The following is a 17,578-nucleotide window of genomic DNA, read 5'->3' as shown; positions in this document are numbered from 1 at the left end:
GTGCGGAGTTCCCCAAGGGTCAATACTGGGGCAAAACTGTTCAACTTGTACATCAATGATATCTCCAAAGTTACCAAAGACTTAAAGCTGGTATTATTTGCGGATGATACCACTGCTTTTTGTTCTGGAGGGAGTACAGACAAAATCATTAGAAAGGTCAGAGAAGAAATGGTCACACTAAAAAGATGCTTTGATGATAATAGATCAGGGCTCGACAATAACGATGTACTGATGGCCCGGGGCAAGTTAAAACAAAATTCGGGCAAGTAAATCTAATCAGTGATATTCCCGTCGGGCAAGTGCACTTTGGCATGCCATACTCCCAAGAGTTTTTTTTTTAAGCGGTTCTTGTTGGGTGTTGGTAAAACACGGACTGCGTAATTCCAGTGGTAATTTGCAAAGCAATCCTTGCAAATCTTGAAATGGACCAATCAGAATCATTTATTTAGACCGCGGTCCGTAGTCCACAGTCCGCGTTTTACCCACACCCGTTGTTCGCGATCAACCAATCAGCGATCGTTTGACTACGAAGACATCCATCATGGCGTCGCTGCCAACATCGTCTAATTCTGAAGGAAACAGCAAAAAGTGATGAACCAGTGCCTCCTAAACAAGTATTTTATTAGCGGCAGCAAATCAAATGATGGCACAGGTGAGTGAATCACATTGCTGTGACAATTTGAAGTGGTCACAATGAAACACCACCGATTAGATCCAATACCAAGTGCTGATTTTGCACAAGCTACAAAATCTAGCGGTTCCATTTCTCGGTGTATTTTTCTCACCTTTGCTTCACAAATTATTGTTTGACCATTGAGCATTTTTTTCTGGATTAAAAACACTTTACTAGGACACAAATGTGTCTATTCAATAATGTTTCATTGTGGTGCACAACTTATAAATATCACTGCTTACTACGACTACCATGTGTAAGGTAGTATGGTAGTACTCTCAATTCATCTTTGAGATTCTCATGTGATGCCATAAAAAATTACATGATATCATTATGGCAGTCTTTTCATTTTACATGGGGCAAGTTCGGGCAAGTAGTTCTCACCTTAAGGATTCCCTATGGGCAAGTCATTTCGGTTTTTAATGTAGAGCCCTGATAGATTGTCCTTGAACCTAAATAAAACTAAAATCATGCTGTTTGGTAACAGCAGAAAGGACACGCACCAGCACATACAAATAGACGGTGTGGACATTGAAAGGGTGAAGGAAAAAAAAATTCTGGGGATCACAATAGATGAAAATATGAGCTGGAAACCTCATATTACAAATATACAACATAAGGTGGCCAGAAATATTTCAGTATTGAACAAAGCAAAATTTGTTCTCAATCAGAAATCACTCCACACTCTTTATTGCTCTCTGGTTCTACCATATCTTACTTATTGTGTGGAAATATTATTATATATTATTAAATTAGTATATTATATATATTATTAAAAAATAAAATAAAAAAAAACTTAAACTATAATATGGAAAGCAGGAAGTGAACAAATGTAACAGTTACTGATTGTAAAAGTACCAGATGGAGGGGTGGGATTTAATAAGCTTTGCTTCTTCCTACTCCTTTTGGACATGTGGAACTGGGAACCGATTATGGGATGCACTCAATTGTAATCTGATGCATGTTCAAATGAAATCAAACCATTACCATTACCATTACAATTTGTATGAAACAAAGGTATGAAGAGAAAACACAAGATGGGTGCAAGAAAAAACGTGCCTCTTGTCATATTTCACTCAGAATTTCCACGATGTCAGCAGGCAACGTAAAAGGCTCATTTATATTAAGAAGCATTAAAAGACAATACGATGTAAACACAATCATACAGCCTGGGTCGCATACACCGAGCAACATTAGCATGCTCTGCTAAACTAAGCTAAGTTTCCATTCATTCTATGTAAGAGACAAGCTTTAAACGGGATATCTGGAGTTGGAATTACAGCTGGAATAGGTGCAGATTCTGGAAGCTCTAGAAAGCTTTTATCAACTTTCACAGGTGCTTCAGGTTGCCGTATCAACATATTTAGTTGGGAAGGCGGATTATTGTTTGTGATGAGATTCTGCCATGACTGAGCAGTCCGTCGGGGACATATTTCCTCATAAAAACATTCCTTTGCCTCACAGTGACAGCATTTCACTCACAATAAATCAATTACAGACACGTTTAACACATAGATTCCATTTTTATTGGAACGCATAGTGCTTTTACTGTATGGTGGATGAGATGTACAGTATTTTATGCAAGAAAAAAAAAGGCCTAAAAAAATTTTTCACCAAAAATCTGCAAATTTGCTCCACTGCGAATGCTAAATCGCAAATGTGCGGGGATCCGCTGCAGGTCAACATCGGGTTGGACACAAAACACAACATACATTTAAATGTAACAATTGAATGTCCAGTAACATTTCAGGGCGCTACTGCTTTAAAGTGCTGTGAGTTGTGTGTAAACTAGAAAAGTGCTGTTCAGCGTGTTTACAGTGGAATGAATATGCAGCAACTATTCACAACGTGACTGAGGTAACTCTATGTAGGTTAAGACGCAAGGCAAAAGACTCTCTGGAGCATCTTCGGACTCTTCAGTATTCCTCTGGGGCTGGTAGCCATCGGACCTCGTCACCAAAGAGTCTGTCTCTGCAATGGGCTGCTGAACGCCACTGGTCTGGGTGAGACTGAGGCCACTTAGAAGAGATGGTGATGGTGGTGTTTGACAGGTGATGGCTGTGCCGGGTACGGTCAGTGCTTCTCCTGTTTCCTGGTAATATCTGTTTGTAGTTGCGGCAGGTCGCCGGTCAACACAATCAGTCGCTGGCGCTTCCGATTTGGAGTGCAGCTTCGGGATCGTCATCATTTCTGCCTCGTTGTGGTGACTCATATCCACAAAAACCGGATGACAGCTTTGCTCACTCTGGGAAAACAACAAAAAGTACCACTGACATGGGACGAGATCGCGTGTATTAAAATATGGCATATGGGTGGAAATACTCACTCTTGATGCTACCATACAGTAGAACCTTAATTAGTGTCATTAATCTTATCCAGAAAGTCCAACTTCAACCGAAACATACTCTAACCAAATTGTTTTTTCCCATAGGAAATAATATAACTCCAATTAATCCATTCCAGAAAGCCGCAAAACACGTTTTAATCAGAAAAAAATCATATGAATACACATAACTCCGGTTTCCTCCCACATTCCAAAAACATGCTAGGTTAATTGGCGACTCCAAATTGTCCATAGGTATGAATGTGAGTGTGAATGGTTGTTTGTCTATATGTGCCCTGTGATTGGCTGGCCACCAGTCCAGGGTGTACCCCACCTCTCGCCCGAAGACAGCTGGGATAGGCTCCAGCACCCCCACGACCCTCGTGAGGATAAGCGATAGAAAATGAATGAATGAATGAATGAATGCAATGAACATTTATGGTTACTTACCATCATCGAAGACGCAATCGTTGACAAAGACACAATGTGGTAGCAAGATCAACACACCATCTTCCTGTTTTGTCACAAGTTATTTATTGAATTCAAAAGTGTTTCTCCTCCCAATAATCCAAAATGCAGCCAAAGAAATAAAAAATAAAATAAAAAAATAAAAAATAAATAAATAAATAAATAAATAAATAAATAAATAAAAAATAAAATTTTATTTATTCATAAATTTAATGTAATTTTATTTTTATTCATTATTCATTCATTATTCATCTATGAAGTAATTATTCATAAATGTATTTATAAATTTAATTTTATTTTTATTCATTAATGAATTAATTAATCATAAATGTATTCATAAATTTAAATAATTTTATTTTTATTCATTATTCAGTCATGAATTAATTATTCATAAATTTATTCATAAAATAAATTTAATGTAATTTTTTATTTTATTCATAAATTAAATTTAATTGAATTAAATTAAATTGAATTAAATTTATTAAGCCAAAGAAAGCCAATGAAAGTGCCAGCATTTCAATAAAAAAGGTGAGAATCACTATTGAACTCAAGAAATAACAAAACCAAACAGGAAGTACTGTCCGTGCGGATCTCGTCGCCACATTCTATCTTTGGCAACAATCATTTCTTCAATGAAGGCTGTGTCTATTGATCCAAGCAGTATGGCAGCTACCATAGCAACGCAGATACAACACAGCATCCTCCAATGCTGAAGGTTTTATTGGCTTTTAAAGCAAAATTACCACGTAATGTTTCTTTATTTGATTTCATTCTCTCCTGGTGTGCTGCCTTCTCCTGGCAATCATGGTTCTTTTAAAGTTTGTCACCTCACTTGTTTGTGAGTTTGAGGTATTCGATAGCCTCGCAGTGAGAAGTCAGGAGTCAATACTTTGTTTTTATGGAGTTTAAGAAACATATTCCTGTAAATGCTGTTTCATGGCAGGTTTGTTGCGGTAAAATCTCTTGTTAAATCTTGTTGATCACGATTGCAAATTCTATTAGCGTGTCCATTTGGTTTCCCATTATATGTTAGCATCAAGCTAACAAGAAAACCTTTCCCTGCATGGTTGCATTGTTTTTTGTCTTTTTAAAATAATGCCATCATATCAATGTTGTGATTTGGACATACTTCATGTGTGTATGCTTCAGTTTTATAGTAACGTCAAACTCAATATGAATATTCAGCGAGGGCAGAATGCCAGGATTTGGGATCTTTACTGCTTTGTGTTTGAGTTAACTAATAATCGCATTAAAACGTTGCTTACCAGTGATAACATCCACTTGTCCTTCAACACTGGCTTCGGGATGGGCGGATAGAATGCCTGTTTGATGCTAGTATAACATATCAACACACATAAGAATATATCAGGAGCAAAGCAAGGGTGATGCGGAACATGAACGTGTTGTGTCGCTCACCATTCCCAGTGTCGGTAGCAAAGGATGGCAAAGAGCGAGAGGAGGCCAAAAAGAGTCACCAGGGTGATGCAGATTGCCCAGATCAGATTATCAGCTGGTGGAAGACAAGCAGTCCATGTGAGAAACAAGTGTAGTCATGCTGTATTACAGTAGGTCCCCTTTTCCTGGGGGTTACACGCAACGGGAAAACGCCAGTAATTGATACTTCCATAAAAATGGACATTTTTGACACACGACAAGATGAGCCATAAACAGATGGAACCCACATCACGGTGGTGATTGGGTCATCAGGTTAGTGCGAGTGTAGGGGTATCCAAAGTGGGGCCCTGGGGCCATTTGTAGCCCAGAGCTGTTTTTCACTCGGCCCGAAGCGTGTAAAAAATATACAAATGAACAAGAAAAAAAGCAACAAGAGTCATTTTATGACAATAACGTCATAATACTAAAAAAAATACGAAAAACACTGACATTTTTGTAACAAAGTCAGAGTAACAATTCATTAGTAACCATTGGAGAAAATTATCAAAAATTTCTTTGCGTGGTTAATATTAGGAATAAATTTTAATTCTTTGAAAATTAGGTTGCAGAAAAAGGTATGAAAAAAAATGACATGAAAAAAGTTGAAATACTTGAAAAATGATGTGAAAAAGCAACAGCAGACATGGAAAAGACGGCTGTAAGTTTATGGGAATAAAGTTAAAATAGAGAAAAAAAAGTCATATTCTCACTAGAAAAACATTTTTACAAGAATAAACTTGTTATAGTTATAGCTATAGATAGCAGCACAGAGCTTAAATAGGCAAGAAAAAATGTTAAAGTTGTAAAATTGTATAAAAAAAAAAAACTTGCGTTGGGGATAATGGGAATAAAGCCACGATATTATGAAAAGTTTGCTTTTTCACAAAGCTGAGGTGTATTTTTTGGCCGTGCATCTTTTCATTAAAACCACAAGTGGCCATCAGGCTAGCGGTCTTGAGAAGACGTTTCTCCAGGCCGTGCTTCCATAATCCACACTGCTGGTCTGCTGTCATTTTTGTTTGTAAGTTTCTAGGTTTTGAAACCAGATTGTCAAAGTTAGCGGTCATGTCAACCAAAGTAACTTCAACACAACACACTTCAGTGAAGCATAAATACATTCATACTGTACGTACAAACTGTGGGCCTCTTAGCAGTTGGACATGAATCCTATACATTTATCACCTATTTATCAATTATTACCCACTTATTTTCAGAGAACATACTCAGTGAATTTAAGGTGGCGGTGATATGCGTCACCCCGCATTCTCCAACGGCTGTCTTCGCCTTCACGGTGAACGAGTACGAACTGATTGGAAGGTTTCTTGCTGTCAGGTTGGTAGCCTGAGGATTGTCTGAAACAAAGAGCATATTTGACATTATATTATACGTCTTATATATTACATTATATATAAGACAGACATTATTATTAATAATAGCAGGGACTTCCAGTAAAGCAATTTTTAATTAGTTTTGGACATGTACCTTCATTCAGTCATTCATTTTCTACCGCTTATCCTCACGTTCAAAGGGGTGCTGGAGCCTATCTCAGCCTTCTTGGTATGAGTAAATGTAAAATTTTTTTTAGTAAGTTGAGAATTTTGGAAATATTAATTTTCCTTTTAAAATTATGAATATATTTTACATTCATTATAAAAACATTTTCACTTTATTTATTATTAATGGGGACCTATACTTGGGTCGTTTATATTGTTTATTTTTCTATATTGTGTATTTTTGTACTGCTTAACTGACTCTGTACTCTTGCTGCTGTGCAATACAAATTCCCCACTGACGGACGAATAAAGGCATATCTTAATCTTAATCTTAATCTATTAAGCTTTTTGTACTTTTCTGACCATGGGTGGAATAAATTAAACACACCCCATTTTGGTGGGAAGCACAAATCCAAGGAAATACAGCTAAAATAGGTACAGATTCTGGAAGATCTAGAAAGTTTTCTGGGTGGTTATTGTGATTAGCTGCTCTATAGGAGTTCACAACTCAATACAAAGGGTTGAAACATGAGAATAAAAGGTCCCCTTTAAGGTCCCCTTCAAAGTTTTTGTTAGATTCATTCATTCATTCATTCATTTTCTTCCGCTTATCTTCACGAGGGTCGCGGGGGTGCTGGAGCCTATCCCAGCTGTCTTCGGGCAAGAGGCGGGGTACACCCTGGACTGGTGGCCAGCCAATCACAGGGCACATATAGACAAACAACCATTCACACTCACATTCATACCTATGGACAATTTGGAGTCACCAATTAACCTAGCATGTTTTTGGAATGTGGGAGGAAACCGGAGTACCCGGAGAAAACCCACGCATGCACGGGGAGAACATGCAAACTCCACACAGAGATGGCCAAGCGAAGAATCAAACCCAGGAATTCTGTAAAGCCATCCCAAACTGCTTTCGGAGCTCCGTTCCAAAGGTACAAACCTCATTATCCGATGTGTTGGCATCATGTTGGCAGACAACATTTAACAACATTCAGGTCGGGCGGCACGGCGGTCTAGTGGTTAGCGCGCAGACCTCACAGCTAGGAGACCAGGGTTCAATTCCACCCTCGGCCATCTCTGTGTGGAGTTTGCATGTTCTCCCCGTGCATGCGTGGGTTTTCTCCGGGTACTCCGGTTTCCTCCCACATTCCAAAAACATGCTAGGTTAATTAGCGACTCCAAATTGTCCATAGGTATGAATGTGAGTGTGAATGGTTGTTTGACTATATGTGCCCGTTGATTGGCTGGCCACCAGTCCACCATAGGTCCCCTTTAAAAACGTATGCATGATACGGTACAGCTTATTATGCACCTCTCGGGTGTTTAAATGTTCATTTGGTTTATTCCGCCAATTCCTTCATCAACCATGGGATGACCAAAGGCTCTGAACCAGGTAACATCATATTACCTGTGCTGTCACTCATGACACTCCTGTTGTTGTTGGTGTCCAAACTATATAGAATGTAGCCGTGGATGAAAGCAGGTTGCTCTTGTAGGGAGACATGATTCCAGGTCACCACGACGTCCAAATTTCTCTGTGTCCAAGTCAGCGGCTTCAAAAGATCATCTTGTATGGCTTGGAAAACATAACATGGAGGAAATGTTAGGTAGGGTTGTCCAAAGTGTGGCCCGTGGCTGGTTTTTATTGGCCTGTGGCATGTTCTAAAGAATATGAAGAGAATCTCATGAGAAATAGCAATTTTCTGAGATTACTGTGTAATACACTAAATTGAAAAATTGCAATCATGTACATTTCACTGTGTTGGATGTTAAGGAAGGTCTAATCGAGCTTCAAAATGCAAAAAAAAATAATATTGAGTAAGCAATTCATTGCAAAGAAGCATGAAAGTGAACTATAGGCTGTTCATCGTTTAAGACCACAGAAAAAAACCCTAAAATGTTCAAAAAAGGACCTTCACCATTCTCGTTAATCACCTTAAAAATGGCTTTGAGCATGCTTGATGGAGGCTGATGGAGATGGCTTCACTGAGGGCATCCACTGTCTGGAACTGATCTCCAGACAGTGATTTTTCTAAACGTCCCTTGCCTCCATCCCCAAATGTTCTCCCTTGGATTTAGATCAGGAGAACATGCAGGATGGTCCAAAAGAGGGAGCTTAGTCAGGCGGAGTTGTCCTGTTGAAAAAGTCAATACCACACAGACGAGGGCCCTCAGTCACGAGGGATGCCCCCTGCTGTTCGACGCCCCTGCACAACTTGATGCTCCATTGTTCCATTGAAAGCATCCCAGATTATGATGGTACCCCATCCTTTGTGCCGTGTGGGAAACATCTCAGGTGGGATCTCCCTCTCATGCCATCAGGATTGTCAAGGTTACATTTTTTCCGCTTTTCAATGTCCCATGTTTGATGATCTTGTGCAAATTCCAAACAGGTCATTTGGTGGCGTTGAAGGAGACGAGGCCTTTGAAGATGTTTCTCTGCTTAAAAGCGTTTAAAGCCAGACAGCCAATTGCATCCTTTGGCTGAGGACCAGTCTACCACTTGACTTTTTTGTTCCAAAATCCTCTGGATCTTATTGCATCCAACCTCAGCAGCAATGGCGTGCTGGCAGAAAATGACATTGAATCCACATTTTTGTGAAGATTTTGCCTTATAAAGGCTGTGCTCTTAAACCTTTGACAGCTGAAGAACAGCCTATTTCACTTTAATGCTTCTTTTCAATAAATTGATTACCCACAATCACTTATTGTGTGGAAATATGGGCTAATATCTATAAAAGCAATCTTCACTCGCTAAATGTACTGCAAAAAAGGCCAGTAAGGATAATTCATAATGCCGCCTACAGAGAACATACTAACTCCTTATTTCTAAAATCACAAATACTTCAACTTGCTGATATAGTTCATCTTCAAACAGCTAAAATAATGCATAAGGCTAAAAATAACCAATTAGCTAAAAATATCATCCAATACTTCTCTACAAGAGAGGAGAAATATGATCTCAGGGAAGAAGTACATTTGAAACACTTCTATGCTAGGACTACGTTATGCTAGCCATAGCATTTCAGTATGTGGAATCAAACTATGGAATGGATTGAGTAAGGACCTCAAACAATGCACAACGATGAGCCAATTCAAGAAACAATACAAGCAGTTGATGTTTGCTAAATACAAGGATGAAGAGTCTTGAACCAGTCATGATGTGCTATATATATCACTATATTGACACGCACTATGGTACCCATTATGGCATTGGATGCTCATATCACCTCCTACTTCGGTACGGGACAACAAAATTACAATTAAAATATAATAAAAAAATAAAAATAAAAATGTAAAACAAAATTAAAAATTAATTTAAAAAAAAACTTAAATTATATTAAGAAGGCAGGAAGTGAACAAATGTAACAGTTACTGATTGTAAAAGTACCAGATGGACTGGATTAAATTAAATTAAATTAAATTAAATTAATTTTTTTATTTTTTTTTTATTATTTTATTTTAGAAAGGCAGGAAGTGAACAAATGTAACAGTTGAACCAGTCATGATGTGCTATATATATCACTATATTGACACTTACTATGGTACCCATTATGGCATTGGATGCTCATATCACCTCCTACTTTGGTACGAGGTACATTATTGAAAAAAACAAAAAAAACTTAAACTGTATTATGGAAAGCAGGAAGTGAACAAATACCAGATGGAGGGGTAGGATTTAATAAGCTTTGCTTCTTCCTACTCCTTTTGGACATGTGGAACTGGGAACTGATTATGGGATGCACTCAATTGTAATCTGATGCATGTTCAAATGAAATAAAACCATTACCATTACCATTACAATGTGTTTTGTCTCACTCCCATTTCTTCTTCTTGTATTTTGAAGCTCTACTTAGAACCTTGTGAATAAGGGATGCTATGGAACACGTCCATTCCGCCAAAGCTACGTCCCAGCAAATAAATGCAGCTTACGTTTCTCTTGAACATATCCTTCTCTTCTCTCCAGCAGCACCAGTTCTCGATGGGTGCAGGCATGGACAGACAGCACGTATCTCACGCCGTCTTTCAAGGTTTCTGGAGAAGAAAATAAATGACAACCATAAAGTTATGTGCAGGGTTTAAAGTAGTGTAACATGAAGACGCCGTCATGGAGACCATCCTTTTCTACTCGAGCTGAAAGTGCAGACTTTAAATTGCATACGAATCCTTAAGCAAGATAAACCAGACTTACAACATTATGGCTTTTTGCTCTATTTTTTTCACTTTTGATGGGTATTTATTTTATTTCTGCAATGAGCCACGTTCCACAGAAAGCCACACTTTGGACACCATGCAAAATGTCAAATTACATTCATCATTTATACGTATTTATACACATTTTGACTTGTTTTTCATGTAAAAGTGTAATACAATAATACAGTAAACCAAGTCAGAGAACTTACTTGAAAATATGTTGACATTAGTTTCATTCGGAGGGACTCTGATCCAGTCTAACGCTGACGTTCCCATGACCGGGTACCAGTCCACTATGTAGCCGCAGCTGGCGGAAGGACTCGTAGACCAGGACAGGTTGAAGCCACCGTTACTGCCGAGTATCCTGGAATGTTTAAGTACACCACCGCCTGAAGGTCAAGTGACAAGGTGACATCACTGATTAGGGATTTTAAAAAAATAATAATTACTGCACAAAACATAACGAGCGCTTTCACAATCTCATGGGTTGCAACACAAGAGTATGAAAAAGATAACTAAAGAAGGAAATTTGTGTGGGAATTGCATGTGGATGCTGAAACACTAATGATGAACATGCTATATGAAATATATGGAATGATGGGAAAAGTGGGAATGTTTTGATGCTGGAATGATTTGGAAAATTGAGAAAAGGGGATTAAAATGTTTAGCTTCACTCTCTAAAAAAGGATCTTATGTCTCCTAGTCTCATAGCTAGGAGACTTGCGTTCAATTCCACCCTCGGCCATCTCTGTGTGGAGTTTGCATGTTCTCCCCGTGCATGCGTGGGTTTTCTCCGGGTACTCCGGTTTCCTCCCACATTCCAAAAACATGCTAGGTTAATTAGCGACTCCAAATTGTCCATAGGTATGAATGTGAGTGTGAATGGTTGTTTGTCTATATGTGCCCTGTGATTGGCTGGCCACCAGTCCAGGGTGTACCCCGCCTCTCACCCAAAGACAGTTGGGATAGGCTCCAGCACCCCTGTGACCCTTGTGAAGATAAGCGGAAGAAAATTAATGAATGGATTAATTAATCTAACAAAAACTTTATTTTGATATATAAATATTAGACTTAAAGGGGACCTATTATTCTCATGTTTCAACCCTTTGTATTGAGTTGTGAACTCCTATAGAGCAGCTAATCACAATAACCCACCAGAAAACTTTCTAGATCTTCCAGAATCTTTACCTATTTTAGCTGTATTTCCTTGGATTTGTGCTTCCCACCAAAACAGGGTGTGTTTAATTTATTCCACCCATGGTCAGAAAAGTAGAAAAAGCTTAATAGGTCCCCGTTAATAATAAACAAAGTGAAAATGTTTTTTATAATGAATGTAAAATATATTCATCATTTTAAAAAGAAAATGAATATATCTAAAACTCTCAACTTACTAAAACATTTTTTACATTTACTGGAAATTTTCCACCACCTTCAGAATCTCATTGTAAAGGTATAAACAAAATAAAACTAGTAAAAACAAACATTGGTATTTCAGATTTAAAATGCTAGCCAGAAGCTGCATACTGTACATGTTGACAAATGTCACATGCTTTAGGAAACAGTCAACAGCATCACCACCAGATCGTAGAGCGTCATCTGCATTCAAGATGCCTATCATACCTGGACGAAGGATGGGGATGGTAACGGTTGAAGGAGAAGAGCTTCCATGTGAATTCCTAGCTGTGACGTGGACCACATACTGGTCCATGGAGTCCGGGCTGAGGGTGAAAGTGTTCTTTGGGTGTTTCACGCTGGAGCTTTCACGTCTCTCGGGTGTCTTGGTTGGCGCCCATGTTATGATATAATCTATGATGTCGCCATGGCTTTGGTTGGCCAGCGGTATCTGCAAGGAGTAAACATTGGGATTTTGATTTTGAACTGTTCAACTGTTCATTATTAAATTATTCATGATAAATGTAAATATATGTGATAGAAATAATTGAAATTTAAATCAAAATAAAAATATAAAAAATATGAATGAAAATAAAAATATAAAAATATATCAAGCTAAACAAATAATTGGCATAAATCAATATAGAATGTCAAAATATTAAATAAAAATATACAATTTTATTCAAATAAAGTACATAAAAGTATAAAAAATAAGATAAAAAATATACACGAAAAATATTAACTCTTTCAATAGAAGAGATGTATTTATATGTTTTTCTAATCCCAAACAAAATATTAATATGTCTTTTATGTTTTTTGCATGAGAGGCAAAAAGAGATGATCCAACTCTCAACTTTCATTTCACAGCAACTTTTCGCCACAAGATGGCAGAAGTGCATTTGATGAGAGCTCGGGATGATGTCAATGGAAAAACCACAGGAGGAAATGAGAACGTTTCGATGGTAATGGTAATGGTAATGGTAATGGTAATGGTTTTATTTCATTTGAACATGCATCAGATTACAATTGCATCCCATAATCAGTTCCCAGTTCCACATGTCCAAAAGGAGTAGGAAGAAGCAAAGCTTATTAAATCCTACCCCTCCATCTGGTACTTTTACAATCAGTAACTGTTACATTTGTTCACTTCCTGCTTTCTTAATTTAATTTAATTTAATTTAATTTAATTTAATTTAATTTAATTTAATTTAATTTAATTTAATTTAATTTAATTTAATTTAATTTAATTTAATTTAATTTAATTTAATTTAATTTAATTTAATTTAATTTAATTTAATTTAATTTAATTTAACTTAATTTAACTTAATTTAATTTAATTTAATTTAATTTAATTTAATTTAATTTAATTTAATTTAATTTAATTTAATTTAATTTAATTTAATTTAATTTAATTTAATTTAATTTAATTTAATTTAATTTAATTTAATTTAATTTAATTTAATTTAATTTAATTTAATTCATCCTTGTATTTAGCAAACATCAACTGCTTGTATTGTTTCTTGAATTGGCTCATCGCTGTACATTGTTGGAGTGTTACGAATTGTAGGGAAATTTTAACACATGCACGAACATGCACACACATAGTTCAGTTCCAAATGCGAAAATTGTAACTAATCCATGGTGTTATATTTGTAAATAAATTCCTAGATTTGTAAATAAAACCCCTTTTTGTGTTGCTTATGTTGGGGTCACAAAAGCATGCTTGAAATGTATCTTTTCACAAAAGCTGGTTTTCCTGTTTTTCCATTTTCCTGAAATGTACTTATGTTCTACTACGGTAGAACATAAGGTAGAAGGTAGGTACAAAGGAGGTACAAAAGTTTTCATGTTTATGCAGCCATAGGACACACTACTCTGTGAGACTTGAAAATCTGTCAAAATCATCTAAAATGGCCAGAAATGAAAGGGTTGTCTTTTGAAAAATAGCTGGGATTGAATAAGTAAATGGATAGAACCCATTGTTGATGCAGACTTCCGGTACATCCTGGCAAGCTTGAGTTAAAATATTGTTTCTCACCTTCTTTATAAAATTGCTGCGACTCGCAAATTTCTTTGGCCCCGTGGTGTGTTATTGAGCTTTCACAGTCAAACGCACACACAGTGAGTCAGCAATGTCAGCACTCAACTAGCTTCTTACGCACAATATTGTAAAAAAAAACCAAGACAATGTATGAATACTGGCAAAAAAGCTTAATTGTAACAAAAAAACTTGAATCTATTTGAACGGTTCAACTCTGCTGGCATGTCCACATGTCCACTTACTTTCCAAGTGATGACAGTCTTGCTGTCTTTTTCCTGCATCCACACATCAAGAGCATCTGGAACTGAGGGACGATGAACGTGTGGACATGAAAACACGGAAGTGTATTTCTGACTTGATAGTTGTTGATTCCCACCACCAACCTTCGCCTTGGGTGTGAAATGTCACACTTGAGCTCCACTCGCTCCATTTCCAGTGATGTGGACTTGTCCTACATCGTATCATCATCATATAGGTCCAATTGGGAATCAAGTCATTCAAGACTGCAGAATTAAGGCCGACTCCAACATGTTCACTCTGGAAAAACACGACATATAACGTTAACATTGCCCTCTGTACTGGGATCTGGAAGTACTGGTAATACTTCATTGTCATGCCTTTGTGAACTTACTGTGATATTATGTGTCTTTCCATGGCGGATATTGACTTGGCATGTTATGTTGAGATCATTGTACGTTTGCACTGTCCACCCCCACTCCACACAGACGTTTCTGGAATCAACCTTGGAGACTTTGACTCCTTTTGGGGCAAACATGTGGACTGAAATGGAAAAAAAACCATTTGTTTCACTTAAAACGTGATTCTATACAAAAGTTGTTTGGTACATACCCTGGTTTTAGGTCACGGTGGGGTTCATTTTGGGTCCAAAACATTTGAAGTTCATGATTTTCATTAGTCATCGCGCCAGTAGACAAGCGACTCATTACACACTTCCTGTCCCTAACTAAATGTGTACTGTGCAGGTAACGGATGTTCTGTTACAAACCTGAGCAAAGGACCTCCATTTCACACAATATGTTCTTCATGAAAAGTGAAAAGACCATGATAAGTGAATTTCTGCAAAGTAGGATTCCTTATATACATGAGGAGAAATTCACTTATCATGGTCTTTTCAATCTCCTTATTTATATAAGGAATCATACTTTGCAGAAATTCACTTATCATGGTCACTTACCATGATAAGTGAATTTCAGCAAAGTAGGATTCCTTATACCATGATAAGTGAATTTCTCCTTATGTATAAAAGGAATCCTACTTTGCAGAAATTCACTTATCATGGTCACTTACCATGATAAGTGAATTTCTCCTTATTTATATAAGGAATCCTACTTTGCAGAAATTGACTGAAATTTAATGATAAGTGAATTTCTGCAAAGTAGGATTCCTTATATAAATAAGGAGAAATTCACTTATCATGGTCATCATGAATGAGAAAAGTGAAAAGACCATGATAAGTGAATTTCTGCAAAGTAGGATTCCTTATATAAATAAGGAGTAATTGACTTATCATGGTCTTTTGTAGGTAGAGCATAGTAAAAGCTGTTCTAAACTTCTAAATACACTTTTAACATTATTAGAGCCCTCTATACACGAGACAATACTATTTACTCTTTCCCTTTCTTATGCACAAGAGGCACAAAGAGGTAATGATGCAACTGCACAATAGAAGAGATTATGTTTGGTGCAGTTTTACTCTGTAGAAACAGCCACAAGCTGGCAGAAGTGCATTTTATAAGAGCTTGGACTACATTATGAAATATGGGGAAATGTGTGGAATAATGGGCTAATAACTATAAAAGCAATCTTCACTCACTAAATGTACTGCAAAAAAGGCCAGTAAGGATAATTCATAATGCCGCCTACAGAGAACATACTAACTTCAAACAGCTTCAAACAGCTAAAATAATGCATAAGGCTAAAAATAACCAATTAGCTAAAAATGTCATCCAATACTTCTCACAATAAGTAAGATATGGTAGAACCAGAGAGCAATAAAGAGTGTGGAGTGATTTCTGATTGAGAACAAATTTTGCTTTGTTCAATACTGAAATATTTCTGGCCACCTTATGTTGTATATTTGTAATATGAGGTTTCCAGCTCATATTTTCATCTATTGTGATCCACAGAAATTTATGTTCCTTCACCCTTTCAATGTCTACACCATCTATTTGTATTTGCTGGTGTGTGTCCTTTCTGCTGTTACCAAACAGCATGATTTTAGTTTTATTTAGGTTCAAGGACAATCTATTATCATCAAACCGTCTTTTTAATGTGAGCATTTCTTCTCTGACCTTTCTAATGATTTTGTCTGTACTCCCTCCAGAACAAAAAGCAGTGGTGTCATATTGTATGATTTAATAATTAGTATATTTTTGAGTAAAGTGTGGAAGTTGAACCGCGATACGGATAGAGATGATTGTATTACCTCTTTTGGTGAGGTCTGCCATGTGAGTGAGCGTGACTGTGCCCAGCTGATTTTGTGCCGTTAAAGTCCAAAGACGCTCCCCAGCATTCACTTGCACTTTGTGAGAGCATCTCCCCTTGATGCCCTCGGTACACTCACTGGAATAGAAGGGTCGGGAGAATGGACATGTTAGTCTGAAATAAACAAATACCATTGCTATGCACCAGAGATGCTCACTGCCTGGATAACAAGCTACCAGTCGATCTGCAAAGTAGTTTGGGTAGAACCGCCACACGACTGCCACTCAGCTGCCTGCGACTTGCATTTTTTAACATTTGGTCCAGAATTAAATGGACAGAATCAGCTGTTGAATCCTTTCTATATAGTGTAAAATTATTTTTGAAAAAATGCAGTCATAGAGCCCTCGTCTTAAGCCCTCGTCAAGAATATGTGAGTTGATCAAACTCTTGTCTTTTGGGGGTGCTTGTGAATCAGTGACTCAAGTTTTCGTCAAGTGACCTTGGGGCAATGAAATACGAGTCTTTATCGAGTACCTGTGAATCAGTAAAACTCCAGTCTTTTTCACGTAACAGTGAATCAGTGAACATCAAGTCCTCGCCGAGTGCCCTTGAGGCAATGAAAGTCACAAATTTGTCAAATACCTGTGAATGAGTGAAACTTGAGTCCTCGTTGAGAACCCGCGAGTCAGTCAATCTTGAGTCTCTGTCAAGTACCCATGAGTCGCTGAAACTTGAGCCTTTGTCAAGTACTTGTGAGTCAACGACACTAAAGCCCTTGTCAAGAATATGTGAGTTGATCAAACTCTTGCCTTTTGGGGGTACTTGTGAATCAGTGACACAAGTTTTCGTCAAGTGCCCTTGAGGCAGTGAAATATGAGTCTTTATTGAGTAGCAATGAAATACGAGTCTTTATCGAGTACCTGTGAATCAGTAAAACTCCAGTCTTTGTCAAGTACCTGTGAGTCAATGAAACACCAGTCTTTGTCGAGTACCTGTGAATCTGGGAAACTTCAGTCTTTTTCGCTTAACAGTGAATCAGTCCTCGCTGAGTGCCCTTGAGGCAGTGAAAGTCATAAATTTGTCAAATACCTGTGAATGAGTGAAACTTG

At 37.4% G+C, this 17,578-nt stretch overlaps 1 protein-coding gene across 1 annotated transcript in view; it reads right to left on the bottom strand.

Annotated features, from left to right (window-relative positions):
- Positions 1 to 2,176: 2,176 nt before the first annotated feature.
- The window catches only part of LOC131106736 (leukemia inhibitory factor receptor-like), a 28,534-nt gene continuing 13,132 nt past the window's right edge, over positions 2,177 to 17,578 (bottom strand). The window contains exons 7-18 of the mRNA XM_058056100.1: positions 16,471 to 16,607; positions 14,656 to 14,804; positions 14,408 to 14,561; positions 14,267 to 14,328; positions 12,212 to 12,434; positions 10,801 to 10,980; positions 10,331 to 10,432; positions 7,806 to 7,973; positions 6,122 to 6,250; positions 4,881 to 4,974; positions 4,730 to 4,796; positions 2,177 to 2,918 (exon numbers count right to left, since the gene is read on the bottom strand). Coding sequence (XP_057912083.1) covers positions 2,511 to 2,918; positions 4,730 to 4,796; positions 4,881 to 4,974; positions 6,122 to 6,250; positions 7,806 to 7,973; positions 10,331 to 10,432; positions 10,801 to 10,980; positions 12,212 to 12,434; positions 14,267 to 14,328; positions 14,408 to 14,561; positions 14,656 to 14,804; positions 16,471 to 16,607 — 1,873 coding nt within the window. The 3' untranslated portion in view covers positions 2,177 to 2,510. The remainder of the gene's footprint in view (positions 2,919 to 4,729; positions 4,797 to 4,880; positions 4,975 to 6,121; positions 6,251 to 7,805; positions 7,974 to 10,330; positions 10,433 to 10,800; positions 10,981 to 12,211; positions 12,435 to 14,266; positions 14,329 to 14,407; positions 14,562 to 14,655; positions 14,805 to 16,470; positions 16,608 to 17,578) is intronic.

The sequence above is a fragment of the Doryrhamphus excisus genome, chromosome 19, assembly GCF_030265055.1.
Source record: "Doryrhamphus excisus isolate RoL2022-K1 chromosome 19, RoL_Dexc_1.0, whole genome shotgun sequence".
Classification (NCBI taxonomy): Eukaryota; Metazoa; Chordata; class Actinopteri; order Syngnathiformes; family Syngnathidae; genus Doryrhamphus; species Doryrhamphus excisus.
The sequence above is the reverse complement of the archived record's forward strand: the minus strand, read 5'-3'. Positions and strand labels throughout refer to the sequence as shown.